This window comes from Ambystoma mexicanum, chromosome 13, assembly GCF_040938575.1.
Source record: "Ambystoma mexicanum isolate Mex_15411 chromosome 13, UKY_AmexF1_1, whole genome shotgun sequence".
Lineage (NCBI taxonomy): Eukaryota > Metazoa > Chordata > Amphibia > Caudata > Ambystomatidae > Ambystoma > Ambystoma mexicanum.
In genome coordinates, this window is record NC_090938.1 from 108,045,901 (window position 1) to 108,067,598 (window position 21,698).

General features: G+C 45.6%; 1 protein-coding gene across 4 annotated transcripts in view; it reads right to left on the reverse strand.

The window, feature by feature from the left end:
- Nucleotides 1-21,698, reverse strand: part of DENND2C (DENN domain containing 2C) — a 463,255-nt gene that overhangs the window by 159,103 nt on the left and 282,454 nt on the right. For 3 of the 4 annotated variants that reach the window (XM_069633399.1, XM_069633398.1, XM_069633396.1), the window contains exon 6: nucleotides 194-290. In XM_069633399.1, coding sequence (XP_069489500.1) covers nucleotides 194-290 — 97 coding nt within the window. Of the gene's footprint in view, nucleotides 1-193; nucleotides 291-7,199; nucleotides 7,975-21,698 lie in introns of those variants that run through there. The other variant, XM_069633400.1, reaches the window with a different exon arrangement.

Here is a 21,698-nt window from a genome sequence, read left to right on the forward strand (position 1 = left end):
TTAAACCCCCAGTATGTATTGGATAGCCGTGTAGCAACCCTTTATGTCTCATCTAGTAGTTCTTCACTTACAGATACACTGATAGTCTACATATAATTGTAATTCTAATTTGCAAACAACCAGACCACACGTCAATTATCTGGACTGAAATTTAGTGTGCACAAGAAATCAAAAAAATACATATTTTCAATACCTTTAGACGAAACGATCTCCGGACCTGTGTAGGTGAGTAGCTTAACTCTTTTCTTTCCTCTTTTGGAATCAAAAATGTCCTGTATTTTCAACACAAGCTGAAATCGAAAAACAGGTGTCAAAAACAGAAAAAAATATATTTCCATCTTTTAATCTATACTTTGAAGAAGAAAACCTTTTAGGTCCCCTGAGGTTTCAAATAAGGCTAATATACTATAGTATGGACCGCGCTTTCATTGAGGCGGACCTGGAAAACTCCCGCAGAAAGCAGTGTTTCCACAGGTGAAGACTCCCACCCCATTCTCTCAATTCTGCTGCACAAAAACTCAACTCTGTGCATGACGTTCGAAGCCTATCCTCGGGATCAGTATTCTACTCCTCGTGGATAGGCTTGATCCCAACCGAATACACTGGCATTTCTTATGCCTGGTCATCAGTTACGTTCTCAGGGTGATAGCCCTAACTGAGTAGCATCAGGCCTTCTGCCACAGCGTGCAGTGAATCTGTGTCGATCTTGTGCATGATTACATCGATTCACTGCATAGAGTGGTGGCAGGTCGCCGGCTCCTGGGGTCTGCCTGGATTCCCACGCCGGACACCTCTTGATGCAGTAAATCAGGAGAATTTCCTGGAGAAAGCCTGCAAGGTACACAGAGAAGCGGTCAGGCTCTTCATGACAGATTCTGCACACACATTAGAATGAGGACCTATACGTATTACGCTGTTAAGGAGAAAAGATATTATTGATTCACAAAGCAATGTTCAGTGTGATCTGCTGCGAGATGATTACACAGAAAGTCCCAGGAAACGCAAAAGGACTTGGACGGTAAAAAGCAGGCGGCAACAAGATCTTGGTCTGTTTTTTTACAATCCACGCCTTTTTAAAATTGATTTCCTAGACACAGCAGAGGTATGATGGAGCGTAAGATCTGCGGGATGTGTTTCTGTGCAGGAAAACTGACAGCTTCTCCACTTCAGAGTCAGACAGGGGCGCACAATTGGATCGGACGCCAATGAAAAAGTGGCCCACAGTTGCAAATGGCAATTTGTTTCTTTTCTGTTGGACAGTTTGTGTAGTACTTACGTGGGAGTGTTTTGCTAAAATATGATTCACACTATTCATTTTTAACAATATTCAGTACCACTGTTCAAAAATACTAGCTGCACAGTGAAGAAAATCATCAAACCAGCCCACTTTGGACAAAGCAATGTGTATTAACTTGGTACCTGAATTAACACCCGGACCAGCAGGTAAGTTTTGTGTAGGTTTATTTGTAAGTTAGTTGCCAGGAAGACACTGGCACGTCCCTTCATGCCAGCTTAGATCTCATCTGTAAATCCTAGAACCAGTATTCAGAACATAACATCCCCAACACTCCACACACACACTGACATCACTACATTCCACCATCAGTGATGTCACCACACACAGATACACATTACAACACCTCTCCCTCCTTACATTTCTTGAACAAGAAGGAATTCAACTAAAACAATCACCCAAGACAGTCCCCTACATACATGTGTGGCCAGAACGTAAATGCACCAACTAACCAGACTCCACTGGCAACAAGAAAAACTGCCACCTGGAGCTTGCTCACACCCCCAACACCATACATTATATGACACTAACGGAAATGCACCTCCATTAGCACTAAAACTAAACACAAGCATGACCTACGTGGCACCAAAAGAATACGCAACCTAACTGTGCCTAGAAACAAATTGGACAACAAAACCAAAACCGTACCGGCAAAGACACATCCAACTCCAACTCCACTCCTTCCCCACAAAACACAAACAATGAGGAACCCACCGAAGTAGAATAAGAGCTAACTCCGCCCTTAAGACCTGAACTACAAATACACTCGAGAAACAAAATTAATAAACTACGCACTCCACCTGCTTCAAGCTGCCCCTTGAAACCTAGAGCCTGCCACGCTCCAGCATTCCCCAAAGGTACATTACTTAACACGCCAAACCTTCAGTGCACAAACAACCTTCCACCCTAGTCTGCACCCTAGGGCACCAGGGCTGCCACCCCGGGGCACGATCCCAGCTCACCAAGAGCAACAACAAGCACACGATCTCAACATCAGTCCACAACAGCACCCATACAGAGCACACCTAACACAACAAGAACACCTAAGCAAACACAGTCCAACTAAACTGCGCCAAAACACACTCCTAAAGCCACCACAATACGAAACCCAAGTCACAACCAACTGCCCATGACAGTACAACAACACACACCTAGGACCCCTAGTCCAGCCAAACTGCACCACCGCAGCACAACAACACTACAACTCAGGACCCCTAGTCCAGCCAAACTGCACCACCGCAGCACACCAGCACTACAACTCATAACCTCAGGAGTCCTAGTCCAGCCAAACTTCACCACCGCAGCACACCATCACTACAACCTAGGACCCCTAGTCGTTGCCAAACTGCTACGCCGCAGTGCACCATAGCTACACTGCAGTACACATCAATGGGACCCCTTAGCCCATGAACTGCCCTCAGAGGAATCATGGGTGGAACACACCACCCTAACCACTGCAGAATCCACAACTGCAACCAAAAACAGTATATAACACCTTTAGGCCCAAGCCCCAGACAGACTGCATGTGAATGCAGCACAAACTAGTAACTACGGAATGCTGATAACATCCACTCCACGCACAACGATGCAGGACCACTGGCAATGCTCCAACCGGACCTACACCTGCTCACCACATCACCCAACTCATTCTGCACTCGAGACAGATGACACAATGGATAGAACACTTAAGATTTGCATTCATATTAAATTGCACCAACTAGGAAATGGAGATTAAATACAATATCACTGGAAGATAAAATTAATCCAGTGCTCCATGAAAGAAAAATCAAAACACATAGGACCTAATGCAGGACAACAATAATGAGAACTAACTCATAGAACCACAAGTCCGAAACCACCCACAAGTCCAGGCCAAAAAAACCAATCCGACCCACCTGCAAACAAAATTTGATTAGACAACAATACAACGGCATTACAGCATACAGCATCACATTATAAACCTATGTCACGGCATTACCAACAATCATGCGAAAGAACCCATGAGTCCGAACCCACCCTCAAGTCCAGGTCGAAAAGACCAATCCGACCCACCTGCGAAACAAAATTTTGATTAATAGGCAACAATACAACAGCATTACAGCATCACATTATAAACAATGTCCCACAATGTCCAAACACACGGGCCACAACACCAAACACACCTTCCATCCTGGCCCATACACACACATCACACAAATGCACTGGTGCTAAACACAAACAGGCCACAACACAAAAACGGGACACCAGACAATCGGCCTGACACCATACTATTACTACTGTCCTAAGAGAAACCTGTTATCCTTGGCCTGTAGAACAGCTCACAGGAGTCCAAACCTGACTCCTCCAGATTCCCAAACTGCATACTGGAACTCCTGTAAATCTCCAGAAAGACACACACACTATCCGCTTGTGGAAAATGCGCTGTCTTCAGAGTGTCCCTCGTCACTCCCTGTAAGTGGCAATTCACTACTGTGCTCCATCTCGTCCTCGGGCCGTCCCTTACTCTACTTGAGTCCGCCGCCGCCACCTCAATTCAATGTGACCCAAAATCACCAGCTGATTTAACTTGAGAAATGTTGAAACCATCATACGTTCTTCTGCTCGTATGAGCAGGTACGCTGACGTCCATGACACTCACGAACGCCGCAGAGGCAGCACGTTCGTAACTTCTTCCGCGTTCCAGCTGCCCACGCTGGAACGCTCGGCGATGACTAAAGACGTCATCATTTTGCCGCAGGCACAGCCAGGGATGGATCTCTGTTCCCCTTCCCTCACGGCAAATTCTCCCTCGTCTTTTGCACAGGGAACAGTCACTTTGGGCGGTCTCTGCCCCTACTGCCACCCGTCAAAGGCAGACTTGGGGCAACATCTACTCCTCATCATGATACGAGGCTCGCAACAACGTACCTGGCCTTGCTCCTCACCACCCGAGGGAACACAACATCGCCTATACCGCTTTGGATCAGGCACAATACAGGGTGGCCAGGACACGCCTCCTTCGCTTCTTGCCGCGCACTCCCATCAGGGTTCAAACGCTGCACAGGCCTGTTTGGACCTACAATGCTGGAGCGCACCACAGTGCTGCACTGTTGGGGCACCACCCCACAGGGCAACTTCTCCGCACACTAAACCATGTGCCATGGAGGCCCCCCCCCCCTCTCCTGGGGAGCACGATGACAGTGCTGCACTGCTGGGCCACCTGCGCACAGGGCACCTTCTCCGCACACCGAACTGTGTGCCGTGGAGCCCCCCCTCTCCTGGGGAGCTGGACGAGCTCACGCTGCACACAGCCTTTTGTGCAATTCAGCTCTGCTCCCGGACGCCTGGACGGAAGCACTCAGCACCACCCGGCCTGCTGAGACGATCCGCTACTCAGGAACCAAGAGCAAACATAACTAGCATCACCCATGAGACATGGGAGGGCGATGTTCCTGGACTTCAACTCCTACCCCCTCCACGGCAGGATCCCACCCTTGTAGCTAGTGTAATAACTTGGTACCTGAAGTAACACCCGGACCGGCAGGTTAATTATTTGTAGGTTTATTTGTAATTTAGTTGCCAGGGAGACACTGGCACGTCCCTTCATGCCGCTTAGATCTCAATTGTAAATCCTAGAACGAGTATTCAGAACATAACATCCCCAACACTCCACACACACACTGACATCACTACATTCCATCATCAGTGATGTCACCACACTCAGATACACATTACAACACAATGTCCCACTTTGACCAGCAAACAAGTCCAAACTAGCATGTTTGGCCGGCACTTCGGGCATTGCCCTTTAGAGCAGTCAAAGCCTGCTCCACCTGTATCTAGTTTTGCTCCAGACGATAGTTTTGAATCCCTATGGATTCAGTCTGCTGTAAACAGCAGAATCCATAGGGATTAACAGCAATGGCAGCCGCATAGATATGGTGGCTGACATTACCGCTTGTTTACTGATCAGGGTTTGGCAACAAAGGACACCTAGATTCATGTGCCTTTTGTGGACCATTACCGGTAAAATATTTTGATTTAAAAAATGTATTTCGTGTACCAACAGCAAACAATGGTAAGATGTAACAAAAGTAATACAGTAAAAACATAACCAGCTGAAGCAGTGCAGGTGAACAATAGAACAATCTGGTTATAACAAGCAGGACAATCATGACGCCAAGATGTGAGAGAAATGAGAAAGAAAAAACTATCATGACTCATGAAACCACGCATGTAGCATATACCGCAGGACCTCATCATAAGAACAGCAGGGCAACCAAAATGACATGGATTAGAAGGTATCAGGAAACAAATCTCAAAAGCATACCAGACATATACATCCAGGAATACTCCCCATATGTCATCGAATGTATCAGTGTCCCCAATCTGCTTGAAAATGGCCCTCATGGGAATGACCAGTGAACTATTAAAAGCTGTCCAAGGCCTAGAGTGCTATACTTCACGTGGTATTACCAACCCATTCAACATGAAGCAGACTTCGAAGTATCTGTGTAAGTCTACATTTGTTGTGCGCAACTACCTGTTATATATCTATATAAAACTCTGTTTGTTCCATGGAATATAATAAATATACAAGCAACTATACATATTGTGTCAGCAACTCTTCATTATGCAACACTCCCACCAATATGTGGCTTCGTTGTCGTAGTTTGAGATAGGCGAGGAGCTTGGTAGTTTCGATCAGTCGGTCTTTGTGTTAAATTGTCTCTCGGGCATTCGCCGTTTCAAATATTAAAAGAAGGCCGTAATTGCAAAAGTGTATCCGTAAGGGTGTGTGTAAAAAACATATGGCACAGCACACCACCATATAGTCACAATATCGCCTGTATAACTATTAAATTAAAATGCAGTTCGCATGAACTGCCGCCAGGTGTCCTCGGCGAGCCAAGATTACATACCCCAAACTTGGTTTATCTTCCAGCTCATTCGGCAATGAGGTCAGGGTGAAAAGGGAACGGAGTCAGAGATGGGTTGCGTCAATTGAAGCTAACAACAGAAACCCAGGCACCGGCGTTTTGCAACCACTAACACCATGAATACGATTAGAACCAATGCCGTCATCCAAGCATTGTGACGTAATGACGACACACTGTGCACCAAGAATTGGAACATTGTCACCCTCGCGGAGTGTATAATTCAATAGAAAAGTCACAAGGCGTCCAATGTAGCGTTCTTTTTCTTGAGTCATGTTAAGCGCTCAGTTAAAAACGCCGGAGGAATGGCATTACAATAACGTAATGCATGGAACGTGATTCTACAAAGAGAAAAGCTGTTTTAGTTCGTGATCCCAAAGTGTCTCAGAGACAGACAGGATGTGTGATCTGTAATTGCTCATCCATAATTGCTCCCGGTTGTATGTGCCTGCAAAGCATATAAATCTGAGTCACCTAGCTAATGTTGCCTCGGTGTTCCCTAAGTATTGTATTTGCGCGATACTTGAGGGGTTGCCAAGGAAACTGCGCTTTTTGATTGCCCGCTGTAGTTTTTTCTAATAGTCATAACGGGAGGAAGGCCATGAAAACAATCCCAGGAATGGGTTGTGCAGTGGGAAACTGTCGTAAACCCGGAGAAATATGTATGGAATATCTTCTTTATTATTCATAGCATAACAGAAATGAAGACCCCCAGTCAGCGAGGGCGGGGCTGAGTGAATCACCGTTATGAGTCGAGTGACGGTTGGTGACCTCACGTCAAGGCTACGTAAGGGCCTCGGTACGCGAGGTGAGAAATGACGTCCGCCTCCCGCACCCAATGACGCCCGCCTCGCGCACCCAAGACGCGTACAGCAGGATACAACAGACAGAGCCGTTGGGCAAACCGCAGCACGTGCAGCTACTGCCAGTCTTCTCACACACACACACACACACACACACACCACCACTGGGACCGCCCACCCCCTCACCTTCGCGCCTCTCGCTGGTCCGCCCTTATGCCCATTGCCCTCAGCGGGCCTCGTCTCCATACTCTGCCACCCGACCTTTCGCCACCTGGCCCGCGCTCGTCTCATGCTCAAAGCGGGCCTAGCTTGTCCACCTTGGTGCTCAACTGCCACCGGATGCTCTGCGGCACGTTTGCGGGGGCGGCCTCCTGCCAGCTGCATATGCCCCCCGCGCACATGTTGTCCTCTCCCGTCCAATGTATAGCCGCAGCCATGCTTAAAAGGCCCCGCAGAACAAAACAATAGCGTCCATTTAGCGGGGCTCGCAGCGTCAAGCGTCCCCGTCGCTCCCTATAACACTTTGCTTTGTTGAAAGACAGTGCCTGTTTTGACGCCTCGGCGGGCTGCACCGGTCAGTGGAATATTTACCCCCGTTTGTCCGATAAGCCGGGGCCTGGAAAATACAGCGCATTTGCTGGATTGGAGGGTTTGCGAGCCGGGGAAGTCAGGAGTAAACAGGACATGCGCTTCCTTCCCGCAATGCACGAGTGTGACTGTGTCTGTCGGGGGGTCAAGAGCCATAAGCACACCGGGGAAGCTCGGCTATTACTCAGAAGCCAGGCGAGGAATGGGCAGTTGGCAGGCCTTGAGGATGTGGACGGACATCCAGGTTTCTACAGGACGTTGAACTAATGTAGGAGGGCCAGACTTTCAACCTGGCTCTTTTAGATTTAAAAATAAGTCGAGGACGCAGCCTAGCAACCGTGAGGCATGTACAATTTGAGTGGTAAGCATGTAATAAGAATGTCATTTCCTTTGCTTTGTCTAGTTTATGTCTAAGCTTCAATGAAATCGCCATAATCTTAAAAATGACACATGTAAGTAAAATCAACACTGATGACACAGTCTCGCTCAGCTAGGGAAATCGGGACATGTGCATGCACACCAGGAGGGGTGCCTCTCTGAGGTTAGTAGGGCTGCAGCACGGCCAGTCCACAGTCAGGTGCAGTAAGGGTCCATCTGCAGCACCGATCCGTTATGGGACATTCCCAATGTCCTTCTAGGCGCACCTCGGCTTAGTTGTAGCCTCCCTCTTCCCACAGTGCAATGGTTACCCTCTTGAAGGAGACTTTGCACAAGCTATCCTTTACGAGTGCTGGCAATGTGGACTTCCAAGTCCCACAATGAAGCCCTTCTCCACTTGAGTGACTCTCCATATGTGGCAATCAACCTTTGGCTCTCCAGATGTTTTGAACTACAACCCCCTTCAGCTCTAGCAAGCATTATCAATTGTGAGGAATCGTGAACATTGTAGTACAAAGCATCTGGAGAGCTGCAGGTTAAGGACCCCTGGTATAAACTCCCCCCTCAGAGATATAATGTGGACTTATATCCCACATTTCAATATTTCTCCACTTGAATATAGCGTTAGCACCCCTTTCCTAGGGCTGCACGTGGGTAATATCCCGGCAGCCGAATTATAGGTGCGGGGTGTTTAAAAAAAAAAAGGATTTTCTTTAATTGAACGGGACACCGTGTGCGTCCCGTTCAATGAATGAAAATCCTCTGCTAAAATGGCTGCCATGGTAATGGAAAAGAGGCTCCAAACTTAGCCCCTCTTCCATTACCACGACGGCCTGGAAAAGCAAGAGGCGGTGGAGGTGGGTGCCATGACCGCAACAATTAGGTAAGTGGGGCAGGAGAGGGGGGTTGGGAAGTAGATAAGCACAAAATAAAAGAAACGGGAGTGGGAGTGAGATGGCACAGCAGGGCAGGGGAGCCAGCCGACGTGTTTCGTGGAACACAGGCTGAGATCAGAGGTTTCAGCCCATGATTAATAAACCTCATTGGCTGCGCCTCCCACCCCGGCTGCTCATGTGTCTTCACCTGGCCTCTTACTGAGGAGTTTGGGAAATTTGGGGTTCATTTCCCACCAAGCAATCTTTATCGACTTGAGTCTTTGATCATCTTCTGCCAAAAAGAGATATTTGGAAGGGCTTCAATTCTAACAATGAAATCTTTCTCTCCTTGAATGACTCTTTATATTGGGAATGTGGACTTCAAATCTCACAATTCAGTCTTGCTCTCTGCGCGCAGAAATATTGTGAAGGTAAAATGTAGTTCCCACAATGCAATTGACCTCCATCCGAGCATGAGACATTTTGCGATCTCTAACTCTTAAGTTATTGGGAATATGGATTTCAGTTCCCACAATTCAATGTTTCTCAATTTGAGTCTTTGCTCTGTCTCTCCCTCAGAGTTATTGGAAATGTGCACAGTTCATATAATCCAATCTTTTTCCACTTGAATGAATCTTCATACAGTCTCTCACTCATCATTGAGAATGTAGTCTTCAATGATCAGAATTTATTCTTTCACTTTTTGAATAACTCACCCTACAGCCCCTCCATAGATATTAGGAATGTTAACTCTAGTTCCCACAATGCAATCTTTATTACCTTGATTGGCTCTATATACATCATCCCTGCATCAGTGGTATTTAGAATGTGGATTTCAATTCCAACAATGCAATCTGTCGCTCCTTAAATGACTCTCCATACAATCTTGTCCTCAGAGGTATTGGGAATGCAGGCTTAAGTTTCCACAACACAATCTTTCTCCACTTGCATGAGCCTTTGTGAAGTCTGGCCATCAGAGGTTTGGGAATCTAGCCTTTGATACCCACAAAAACTTTAGAAATTTAGGGGTGTACCGAACTTCGGCTTTGAGTAAGTATTCGGCCGAATTCCAGCTGAAATAAATCTATTCGGCTCCGGCCGAATAGTTTCTTGCTATTCGGCTCTTGCCGAATACTTTGAAATTCGCATTTGAATACAATGCAATAAGAACTCAGAAAGGCAAATATAGACTTCGTTTTGCAAAACTGAATAGAATTAGACCAGACACTTAGCCACAAGACCAGACAATTGCTATCACACAGCTGTAAAATATCTTATATTGTAATCTGCTCTTTGGGCCATGTTTTGTTACATATTCTTAGACATGAAAGGTACTCACCTTTTATACTTAGCCAGCAACAATACAGGAACATCTTTTCTTTTGGAGACTGTTTAGAAGTAATGTGCACTTTCTTCAGTTGGAAAAGACAAACTGAAGGAAATGTGCATATTTCACTTTAGGATACATTCAGTTCCTGTCATGTCACTTCCCATTGCTTATGTCAGAGCCCCCCTTTTCTTTTTTTAAGGACTTGAGTCCTGAGTTTAACATTATCTGATATTTTATCAGGAATGATAAGGTGCAAAAGTGTGTGTATTGGCTTGAAGTGAAAAGTAAGCAGCATATATTTCTATGGGCCATGCCCATGGAGAAATATTATGAATTTACTCGGTTATGTCAGGCAGAGTAATATGCTCCCACCTAACAGGCCTCTCAGAGGAATTCATGTTGGGTAATCTCTCCAGTTCAACGTGGGCCAGTGTCTGACAGCTGGTAAAGATAGGTATGAGGACTCTGTATGAGAAAGTCAGATAGCTGTGCTCTGGTGGTGGAATATGTAGGATGTTAGAGTTGGGAGAGCCAGAGGATTCCTGGGATGGTCAAGTCAGGGCCGAGCCTTAAAGTCCGGCTTGGCTCCAAGTGGCAAATGTGGGCTGAACTGGCAAAATTAGCATGTAAGTCTTCGAACCAAATACACCATTGCTGACCCTCTGCTGGCATACAGTGCAAGCCCCCATTACTGGCATCCTACCTCCCAATACTTTAAATAAAGGTGCTGCATTGATTACAATAAAGAGAAATACAAGTATAGAATGCATTTAAAATTATGCTTTATTTTCTTTTTTCAATAGGTGTGTTTTTTCTAATTTGGAACAGGATTTATTAATTAAAGAATAGTTCACTAACTATTCAGTATTCGGCCGAATACTAAATATGCTATTCGACACAGCCTACCCACAATGCAATTCTTCCTGCCCCATAATGCCAGGCATTGAGATCTCCTCTGTGGACTGGCTCTCACGATCACCACTATTTTGTGTCTGTTTTTCTCTCCTGCTCCCCGTCTTTGAGGGATTTTCTGTACCTTATCGTGGATGTGGTGATTCCACGTCTCTCGCAGATCTCACAACATCCGTCTACTGGATGGCTGCTTCACCCCTGCATTCCTCGCTGCAGCAGGCCTCCCTCCACAATCTCTACCTCTCCAGCTGCATGCCAACATGCTCCATTCGATTCAGGAGATGCAAGCCCAGTCCTGATTTTTTACTTACATTCTGCACTATAGTCTGCAAGTGCGGTTCTGCCATAATGGATGACGGGGCACCGACTCAGCGGCATTATTGAGGAGCTGAAGCCAGAGCCCAGTGAAAACCTTAGCGCTCCCTCAGCTACAGCGTGCAACTGAGGGTGCACTCGTGGCTTGGCTATCTTGTGGGGAAACAAGGTTTCCCCTTGGGTGCAGTAACCCAGCTATGCATGACCAATGAGACATGCAGGCACCCTGCGTTTTGCTTCCCAAGCTTTGCATGGCCCGTTGACCATGCTTGCTGGGATACTGCACCCACAAAAGGCCTTAGTGGGGAGGGGCTCCTGCCCCTCCCTGTGGATTAGAAGGGCCTGGTGCTGCCAGATCCTGATGCTCCGCTCTGCCCTCCAGGCACCAGGAAGCAGGGGGAGTTGTTTGTTGTTTGATTGACCCCTCACTGTGCTTCTTGCCGGGAAGGATTGCAGGGAAGGCTTTCCAGAGCAGCTGTGGAGTGAGCGGGAGCCTGTAGTCAAAATGACAAGCAGGGAAGTATTTTATTTTATTTTTTTTTAAAAAGCGTATAGGTATGCGTGCATGAATGTATGTGATTGATTGTATATGTGCGAGCTAGGGTATAATGCTTTTCAATGTATGCGTGAATGAGTGCATGTGATTGCTAAATGTGTGAGTCAATGCTGGTGAATATGAAAGTGAATGAATGCTGCTCATTGCGTGAGTGTATCTAAGGGGAAAATAGGTGATTGGGTTTTCTTTTTTCTTAAACTAGAGTGAATATTTGAATGTGTGCATTCGAGGGCTGTGTGGCTGCTTGTGTAATGAATGGGTATCAGAATAAGCAAGTAAATGGGTCAATGTGTGTGTGTGCTTACGTTCGTTGGGTGGGGCATTGATTTTAGCAGGGTGCAGGCAGTAGGCGGGAGCGTGCACTACATTTTTGTTTTACTGTGCATCTATGATAAAGCAAGCATGGTAAGTGTTATAACTTGGCTAGACTGGCATGTTGGTGCAGCCAGTCAAGCCATTTCTTACTATAGCATCACATTCTTTACTGGACAGCTATGCTAAAAGCAAGCATTAAGTGTTATTGTGTGGCTAGACAGACATTTTGGTGCAGTCAATATAGCAATTTCTTACTGTGGCATGACATTTTTTTACTGGCCATCTATGATAAAGCAAGCATGTTAAGTGTTCTTACGTGGCTAGGCTGGCATTTTGGTGGAGCCAGGCTTGCCATTTCTTAACATGGCGTGGCATTTTTTACTTGGCATCTATGCTTAGGCAAGGACGATAAGTGCTATTACATCGCTAGACTGGCATTTTGGTGTAGCCAGTCTAGCAATTTCTTACTATGGCATAGCATTTTTTATGGGCATCTAAGATAAAGAAAACATGATCTGTGCTACTACTTGTCTAGACTGGTCTACATATGGGCATGATGTTTTATTGTTGCATGGCATTTTTATTGGCAAAGCCACAGGAATGTGTTTTAAGTGGGGATATTGACATGTAGTGGCATACCTAGCTTGGACATGTTTTCTTATAGTATTAATACTGGCATTATGTCAAATGCAAACATGAGTATGCTCTTATATGGGAATACTCAAATATACTAATGCAGCCAGCATGAAAATGTATAGGTACAGCCCTATTAAAAATGTTTTTCATGCTGGCATTTAGTGTGGGGAAAGGCATCATGAAAATGTGTTGGGAAATGCTTTTGTGAACTGTTGGGGACTTGCATCTATTGGATTTTTTCATGAGTTACCCTAGATTACATATCTGCAGAAAGTGTGCTGTACAATGCACCATTTTATCCCATTATTCAAAAAAACGCTCTCCAGGATGGCGGGAACCATTGTGGGATGGGTTAGGCTTCCACGCTATGCTTGGTCGCTCTTGCATATTTGTGGCAAATATTTTTGCCCCTCCAATTAAAAAATCCACTAGTTGCAACTAATAGTCTGGGACTTTAACATTGGAAAATCAAAGACTGCAAGTTCCAGATTGCAAGTATAAACTAGACTGAACTGTTATCTACCGAATTTGTCGGTCCTCGCAGCTCAAGTTCTGGCTTTCTCCGGTCTCCACCTACTCCTGCCGATGACGACCCCTTTATTTTGAATCAGTCATGGTGCCGTAATGTGGTCATAGGACTAGGAAAGGTGAAGAAATACTCACGGTTCTGTATTGTTTTCTGGATCAAGGCCGCCACTTTATTAAGGAGATCTGACGTCCCAGTTTGCCAGTACAGTCCCGGAATTGTTCCATCCGTACCGACCGTTTTTTCAATTTGAAACTGCCCTCCCGGTTTTGGGGAAAGGGGGAAAGAGGAGGAGGAGGGGGGGGGTTGCGAAGCCCAGTTTTTGTGGAAAGGGAGGGTCGGCAGCAGTTATAAAGTATGCATTAACATACACACAGAATGTTGCCATGGCTGGCAAGACACGAACTCCCAACCTTAAAGCTACCAGGCACACACATTAACAGACTGGGCTACAGAGACCAGCTGATAAGTGAATGTAACATGTACCAAAGCAAAAGCTCCTTTTATTATTAATAAGTGGATATCCACAGTCAAAAGGACGCAATTTATAGAAGCAAGAGCAGTGCTGGAAATACTGTGTGATAGAGGGGGTACAGAGAGCAGGGGGTCGGTTTGAGGGGGAATGCAGGGTTGGGGGATGGGTTGGGAGCGGGTAGTCCTTTTATGTTGTTTGTCGTCCCCATTTTTCGCCTTGAAAATCTGGTCACCCCAGACTTCATGCCAGAGAAATGACAATACCAGTCACCTAACATACTTTAATATCTTCTCTTCTTGCACAGGCCACTGGAAAGAAAACACGTGACTTTTTTCAGATCCGTGTGAAGACCTACATCCGCATTCCAGAGGTGTGCCCAACAGGAAAACTAAAGCAAGTATTAAAAGCGGACATGTTTCCACATGCTTCCAGGCTATGATGCACTTCAGATCACGCAATTATATTTTCTTTACAAGCACACATACGGCTCTTGCCCAATATGAAAGGATGCAAATCCAGTTGGCGCTCCCAGCCTAAAGCAATAGGGCGGGGCTCATTCTTTCAACCGATGGAGCTGGAAGCTTTCTGTGGTCATGGCTGAACTGAGAGAGGCTCTCTAAACGTACAGAAACCACGATGGATCATTGCTCATCTGTCTGGCAAGCCGGATAGCACGTGGAAGGAAGGCACACCACCAAAAAGAGGGCTCATCCTCTGGCAGTGGGCCTACGTCATGATTTTTATCTGCAACCTTTGCATGCTGTTACTTGTGCATCTTTATTTATAGTGGCAAAAGTGAAACTACACATCCCAGAACCAAAAATGCGGTTGGCTGTAAAGACTGGACTGGCTGAGGATGGCCCTCAGGACAGGGGCAATTTGGCAGTTATGCTTCATGCAAGCTGTATCTCTGCCCCCGCAAATCCTACAACATGACTCACTGGTAACCATTCACATTTCTACAGAGATTCCCTGAAATGGCCATGTGTGTGGAAATACGCTTTTTTCAACTGGGTTTGAATAAGATGGTTTTTAAAATCCTGCATTATTTGTTTTAATGTTTGAAGTAATAGAAATGAAAGCGCAAGTAGCCCAGTAATGTACTTAATGCCCATGCTCTCCCGGACATCCAGCATTACAGCTTTTTGAGGCCCAGGAGCATTCTCGTATCCGTTTGCTGGATGCAAACGGTGCATAAGAGCGACTACAATGCAGTGATGTGGGTGATGTGTTTCCTGGCGCTCCCTCTTACTGTCTGCCTGAACAGGAAGTTTCTGTTAGTGCGCAGTTTACATGATAAATACCGATCCATTTCACGCATTTGTTCCACACAAAAAATTATCAGACTTCCAGAGGCAGTAATGATCCCAAAAAAGACGACATCTTATTGCCTTTGAACGATGCGTTTAGAAGTAAATAACTGCTCCTTCTTTTGGCGAAGTGCTTGAAGAAAACAATAACCATACTTCTTAAAAACTGTATTGAATGGACAAGTAGTGGTCTGAATGGTAGACTTATTCACAGTTCCCACGTCACGCTTTGGCTTTGGATACACAATATTTCTCCCAGTCTCTGTGTTCGCTGATCTTTTCCCTAATTTCACCTCCCTCTGGCAATGATCATTTTTCCCTTTGTCTTTCTCAAAGATCGAACGCTTTGCGCGGTTACATAAATTCCCATAATTCATCAGTGTCTTCTTTGATCTGATTCCTTTCTCTTGTTCAATGAGCCCTAGAAATAGCTGGGAAGAGAGTGGCCTCTTCAGAGTGCTCCTTCATGCCAAAAAACTGTACAGTGATGTCTCACTTACGCCAACTCAGGATCAGACCCATAAACTGCATGCAAAGACTTCTCTTCTAGATGTTATTCTCTAATGAAATGTGGACGAGAGAAAAACATCCCCCACATCCAGGCTCTGCAAAGTCTGCCCACTATGAGCACACGATTTTGAAAGAAATGTAATTGACATGCTAATCAGAAATAGAAAAATGAAGCCTGCCTTAAGGCAAGGGGAACCGCTGAGGTGCAGAACAGGAATGTCACACAACTTCTTGGAATGGTAATTACAACAATGAAGGCGATGCATGGAAAGAACTGTGCGCACAGGATCAAAAGGAGTCAGCCTTGGTGTAACTAGAGCAATGTGGCAGAGAGGGGGTTTTGGTTGCAGAAGAATTCCTCGAAGTAGAATTCATCGATTATTTTACATCAGATTTTTCCCCAAATATATGTGTGGAGTGGGATTAGGTGAATAATGAATGTAGGCGTCTTAAGGGAGGGGCTGCAAGGGATCTCCCCCGCATATATTTCTGGCATAATCGACCAATAATTTTTGTAAATCTACTTTCATTAATACTTTTCGATAAGATGACATAGAGCCGAGTGTAGAGCTCCCGAGTTCGGGCTCTGGGGCTAACTGGAGAACTTGTTCTATCTGAAACCGGAACACGAATCCCAGCCATCTTTCTGTCACCAGGATATACAGCTGCGTTATCGTTAAGCATCCAAAGCAAAGCTTTCAGTGTGTTCATTGTCACATGTGATTGTGAAGTCCGTATTGTGTCATTTGGATATAGAGAAACTAGCCTTCGCACGCACCTGAAACCTTGAAAGGAGACTCCCTGCTTCCAGCACGTCCTCCTCTTTCGTATTCCCACGTTAGGCATTGCCATTGCAAGAATGCTACACATGGGGGAGAATTAGTACGTCCCCAGTGAAGGGAACAAACCATTACAAAGGAGTTGTGTGCACGTAAAACTTGCACCCAGCTTCTTTAGGGGGTGGCATCAGCACAGGGTCTACAACTGACCTCTGTGTAGTTGAACTCTGCAATTATGACGCTTGAAGTCGGTGCAAGAGGCACGGGGACATGCACAGGTGCAATGGCTGCACATCCCCTTATGAATCCATGGCATCAGATAATGCCCAGCCATGACCCAACCCACGCCCCTTTTGTCCACAAATAAATAAGTGCTGAATTCATGTACTAAAGCATACACATCCGCAGGTGTGCACGCACGAGTGCCTTTGCAAGTTGGCACCATTTCTAATAAGGGCAAGTGGAAATGCTCCTTGTGATGAAGTGCAGAGACACTATGCAGGCATTATGTGTGCAGCTTCGCCGGGTAACCGTGGTGTGCAGATCCACGTGTGGTGTGCCTGCAAGTCTGCAGAGAAACTGCGTGTTGTATCTTCGCGTGGAGTGGTATCAACTTAGGCAGGACACACATAGGAACCACTCCAGAGCCAAGCTTGTAGAAAAGGTGGGTTTTTTTTATTGTTACAGTTCATAGTAGGAAAGTAGACAGGAGGTCAAGTAATGTGCTTCCACCTCCACTGGCGCTCTCCCTGCCTCTCCCGAACCGTCAGTCCTGTAACCCTCATGCTACCTCCATTCGAGGCCTCTCTCCAACACTCCAAGCTCCACTGCTCTCAACACATACACACAGCTCACATAGCCAGATGTGCACTAGGCACTAGAGCAGAGTTAAGCGCTAGGCTACAACACTTTGTGTGTGTGTGGACATGCTGCAGCAGTGGCCAGCACACAAGTAAGAATAGATAGCCGTGGCTGAAAAAGAAAGGTCCTCTGTACCAGGCGAGCAGAGAATAATGGTGTGCCTTACAGGGACATCATTTAGGGGTTGCCAGAGGTCGTAGTTACGACCACTAAAGTCTCCCTTGCGACCCCTAAACTCTAAGAAAAAAATCAATTTTTTTTAATGCAAGCTCCTGGGCTGTGGCCAGCACCATGTGGCTCTTTACTTCTGGAGTGGCTGGCTTTCTTGTTCAGGCCCCTTAAAAAAAGAAGAAAAATAAGAACAGGAGTGCCACAAGTCTAACACTTTCAGCACTGACCCTAAATAAGAAAGAATAGGGGTACCAAATAATGTGTCTTTCTGGAATTCTATAAAATAATTGCTAGACTCATTAAAGGTTTATTTCAGGCACACTTCAGGGGGTGAGTCACTGATTTGGTCTTTTCTTAACGCCTCAACTCAGCCTTTCATCCTTCTGAGGTCGATAAATGAGTACCAACATGTTGGGTGATATTGGGTGTATATTTTTTCTATATAAAGCGCTTAAGCGTAAGTGCTATATAATAACACATCATTATCATTTGGTCATGGACGTCTGCTTGCATTCACAGTAATTTGGTAATATGGGCCTATACACACTGATCTTAACAATGTCACTTCCGCTACCCCTGGCATTTTGGTGAAATGACGCGCCTGGTGCCTTACAGATTTCGTCTGAGCAAAAGCTTCTGAATTGCCAAATGGCTAGTACATTTATTTTGATGAACCCCTGAGAGTTCTGTGAGCCACCTCATTATCATAGCTTTGAATGTTTTATATAGACAATAAATAATGGGTGAAAGGGAAAAATAGATAGGCTTGTTGTGAACGCACGTCAGTGCTGTTGCTAGCTTGCACAGCCTGTTAAACGAGTGCACCCTGGCGCAACCATTCGAGGTGTGGATAGCGAAAAACATTGTTGAAAAACGCCCTAGTGGGTGGAGGAAAAGATGTCAGGGGGCAAACAAGTTCATCACAAATTAAAACGTATGCCACCATGGGAAAAAAAAATCACTTTCAATATGGAAAGAGCCCCTTTTTTATTTCAATGGCAGGCAGTATGCACCAGAGGAGTGGACAGCGAACAAGGGAAGACTAGCATACATGGGTAAGAAATGTGAAAACTCAGGGAGCTGGGGCATATCGGAGCGAGCAGCCATCAGCTAGCTCGGAATGCGGGTTTATATCATCAGATGCGTACGTTATTTCAGCCCCATGAAAATGTGCAGAAGGGGCTGAACTCCCTACTTGGAAAGCAACCTCAATAGCATGAATAAAAAGACATGCATTCCGAATCAACGGCAATACGCCACTTTCCTTCGTTTAAGAGCAGCAGCAGAACACGCAGTGAATGCCTCAGGTATTAGGAGTCGGAGGGCTGGCCATCAGGCTGCTGGGGCGCAATAGCCCCAGGGGGTGCAATCGCCCCAGTCCCTGGAACCTCTGGAGAGAATAAAATGACGCAGTTTGTGGGGTGGCGATTTGCCGTGGTGAAAGTTCCCCGGTTCAGGTGCTGGCGCTGCCGCTTCCGACTGTAATTTCACATAGTATGCGAGTACTACGTGATATTACCAAAGTCAGAGGCTCCCTCTGACCACTTTCGCGTAACTTGGGGTGGGGCGCGGTGAGGTTGGGGGCATAAGCACAACAATGAAAACACTTCAGGTCCCCCTGCAGCTAAGACCAGCCCTGCCCATCACAATGCCAGCAGGAAGCTGCTAATGGTGGGCCATTGGACACTGAATGGTTTTGTGCTGGCATTGTGATGGGAGGGGGAGAGAGGTGGGCTGTGGGGGGTGGGTGTGCCTTGCAGGGACGCACTGTGGGACCCGACACGGTACAAACAGAGACCCGTTTGGGCCCATGGTGCGCCCCTGCAAGCCCAAAAAATGGCCAAAATAATAGTTTAAAGCGGCGCTATTTCTTTCATGCTGCTTCTTTTTCAAACTATATATCAATTACAGCTTAAACCACTTCCGTGGCACTGGCGATGAGTTACTTCACTATGCTGATAATAGTTTTGACCAGTGTTGCTGAGTAAATATTCTTTAAGCCACGAAACGGTTTATTTATTTATTTATGCAATGTTTGTCCGGTACATGGACACAGATAATTTATTTATTTATGCAATGTTTGTTGGATACCTGTATCTGACAAACATTGCATGAATAAATAAACATACAGGCACTCGTCAAACATTGCACGAATAAATAAATAATCCGGGTCCATGTATCCTTATAACAAGACAACAGTCAGTCTTTACTGTATCAAGGCATACACTTGATTCCCATTCAAAGAATTTTAAAGTGATTGTTTATTGGGTTCAGGTGTCTCCTTGTCTTTGCGCTTTTGGCTTAGGTTGCCTCCAAACCCCCTTCAGCATCTTGTGTTCTTCGCTAGTTGTATATACTGCATCCTATGCCATATTCATGGTCTCTTGGTGTGCCCAGTCCTCAATATCTGCAGCCTAAGTGGGATTGGGGCACACAGTTGTCTTGGGCACCAATGAAAAAGTGGCCCACCACCGTTGCAAATGGCAGTTCCTTACTTGTGTGACGGACTGTTTGACTTTGGGTAGGAGTCCTTAACGGTGTAGTTTGGGAGTGGCGTACGGTAGGAGTAGCGCGCGGGGTGCAGTGGGAGTGGCGCGTGGGGTGCGGTGGGAGTGGCGCGCAGGGTGCAGTGGGAGTGACGTGCAGGATGGGGTGTTGGGGGGGTGCATTCCTAGTGTTTCACTCTGGGCACCAAATGGACCAGAAACTGCCCTGCTGGCCATTTACACCTCTGTTTGAAATAGTTCCCTTCTGAGCCCACTATTGTTTGCACAAATGTGTATAGACCCGCCTCATCTGTTATAGAGCCTGTATTCTTTGGTAGCACATTTTTGTAACCTCTCTAACAGGCCCAGTACAAAATTATGTTCTTAAACAGACAACTACCAGTTGATTTCCGTACTTTGAGCTATGTGTTGGTTTTTGGCAAGGAATGCAACTACTATTCACATCATGTATTATGCATAATAATATGTTGATTGTATCAAGCAATGCTTAGGAGCAGGTGTCGCACTGGAAAAACCCAGAAATACATTGCTGGCATTGTGAGCCGGACCATTTCATGCATACATACAAGAGAATAATTCATCCAAGACCATAAGAACCTGATCACAACATTTCAGCAGATGATATAATACATGAGCATTATGTCCATCCATTAAGCAATCCCATATATCTTGCAGTGTACCTGGGTCATCGATGGACTAGTATGAACTCATATATCTATGGCGAAGCAAAGATAGTCTTTCGCATTCAGTCATCAGATGTTGTGCAGTCTCCAGCACATCCTCCCCACAAAGTCTACAAATTCTCTCATGACGAGCGACACCTATCCTGGCTCCAACAATCTGCAATGAGCCAGCTAAGTTGAATTTAATGTTTAGATACCGTCGGACTGTATAGTTTGTGGGGTAAGCATTTACATAGTCAGGGAGATCAATTCTTCTTTGTATGTATTGAATAAAATGACTACTATTAACTTTAGTAGCCAAATGAATGCTAAGATTGTCTTTTTCATACTCGTATAAAACACTTTTAACTAGATGTTTATAAGCAGGACACGTGATCAAAGGCAGCCCAATGCTCAGCAGTCATATAGAGCAAATTCAGACCACAACTACGCACCGACATTGTCACAATCGAATATGTCTGTATCAGCCTAAAAATCTGGGATCTTGGATCCAACCCAATAAATGTCCCAAAGAACATTAACCTTTTGTGTAGCAAACATGTGGAAATGCTCAGTAGGTTAAATTCTATACGAATGTGTTCCGTAGATAGGGACCTAGGCAATCCCAAAAGGGATTTCAGGATTTTACCCTTCATATCCAGCGTCACTCCAAATTTTCAGGCCCAGATTTCAGCACCATATACAATGCTAGGAAAAAATTGTGAATGTGAGTATGGTCTGAATAGAATGACCACCCTGTCTTACCATAAACGTTTTGATTGCCCCTGCTCGTTGGAAAGACTTAGAGCGGACAACCAGCCAGTGGGTGTTCCGATTAATCTTATCATCTACTAGTGCCCCTAGATATTCATGTAAGGACACTTTGGCATGGTTTAGCAGTAATTCTTTAGTTTTCCACGAGAAGGTGGAAAAACCATAGTTTGGGATTATTCAATGTTGATTTTATAGCATTTGTTAT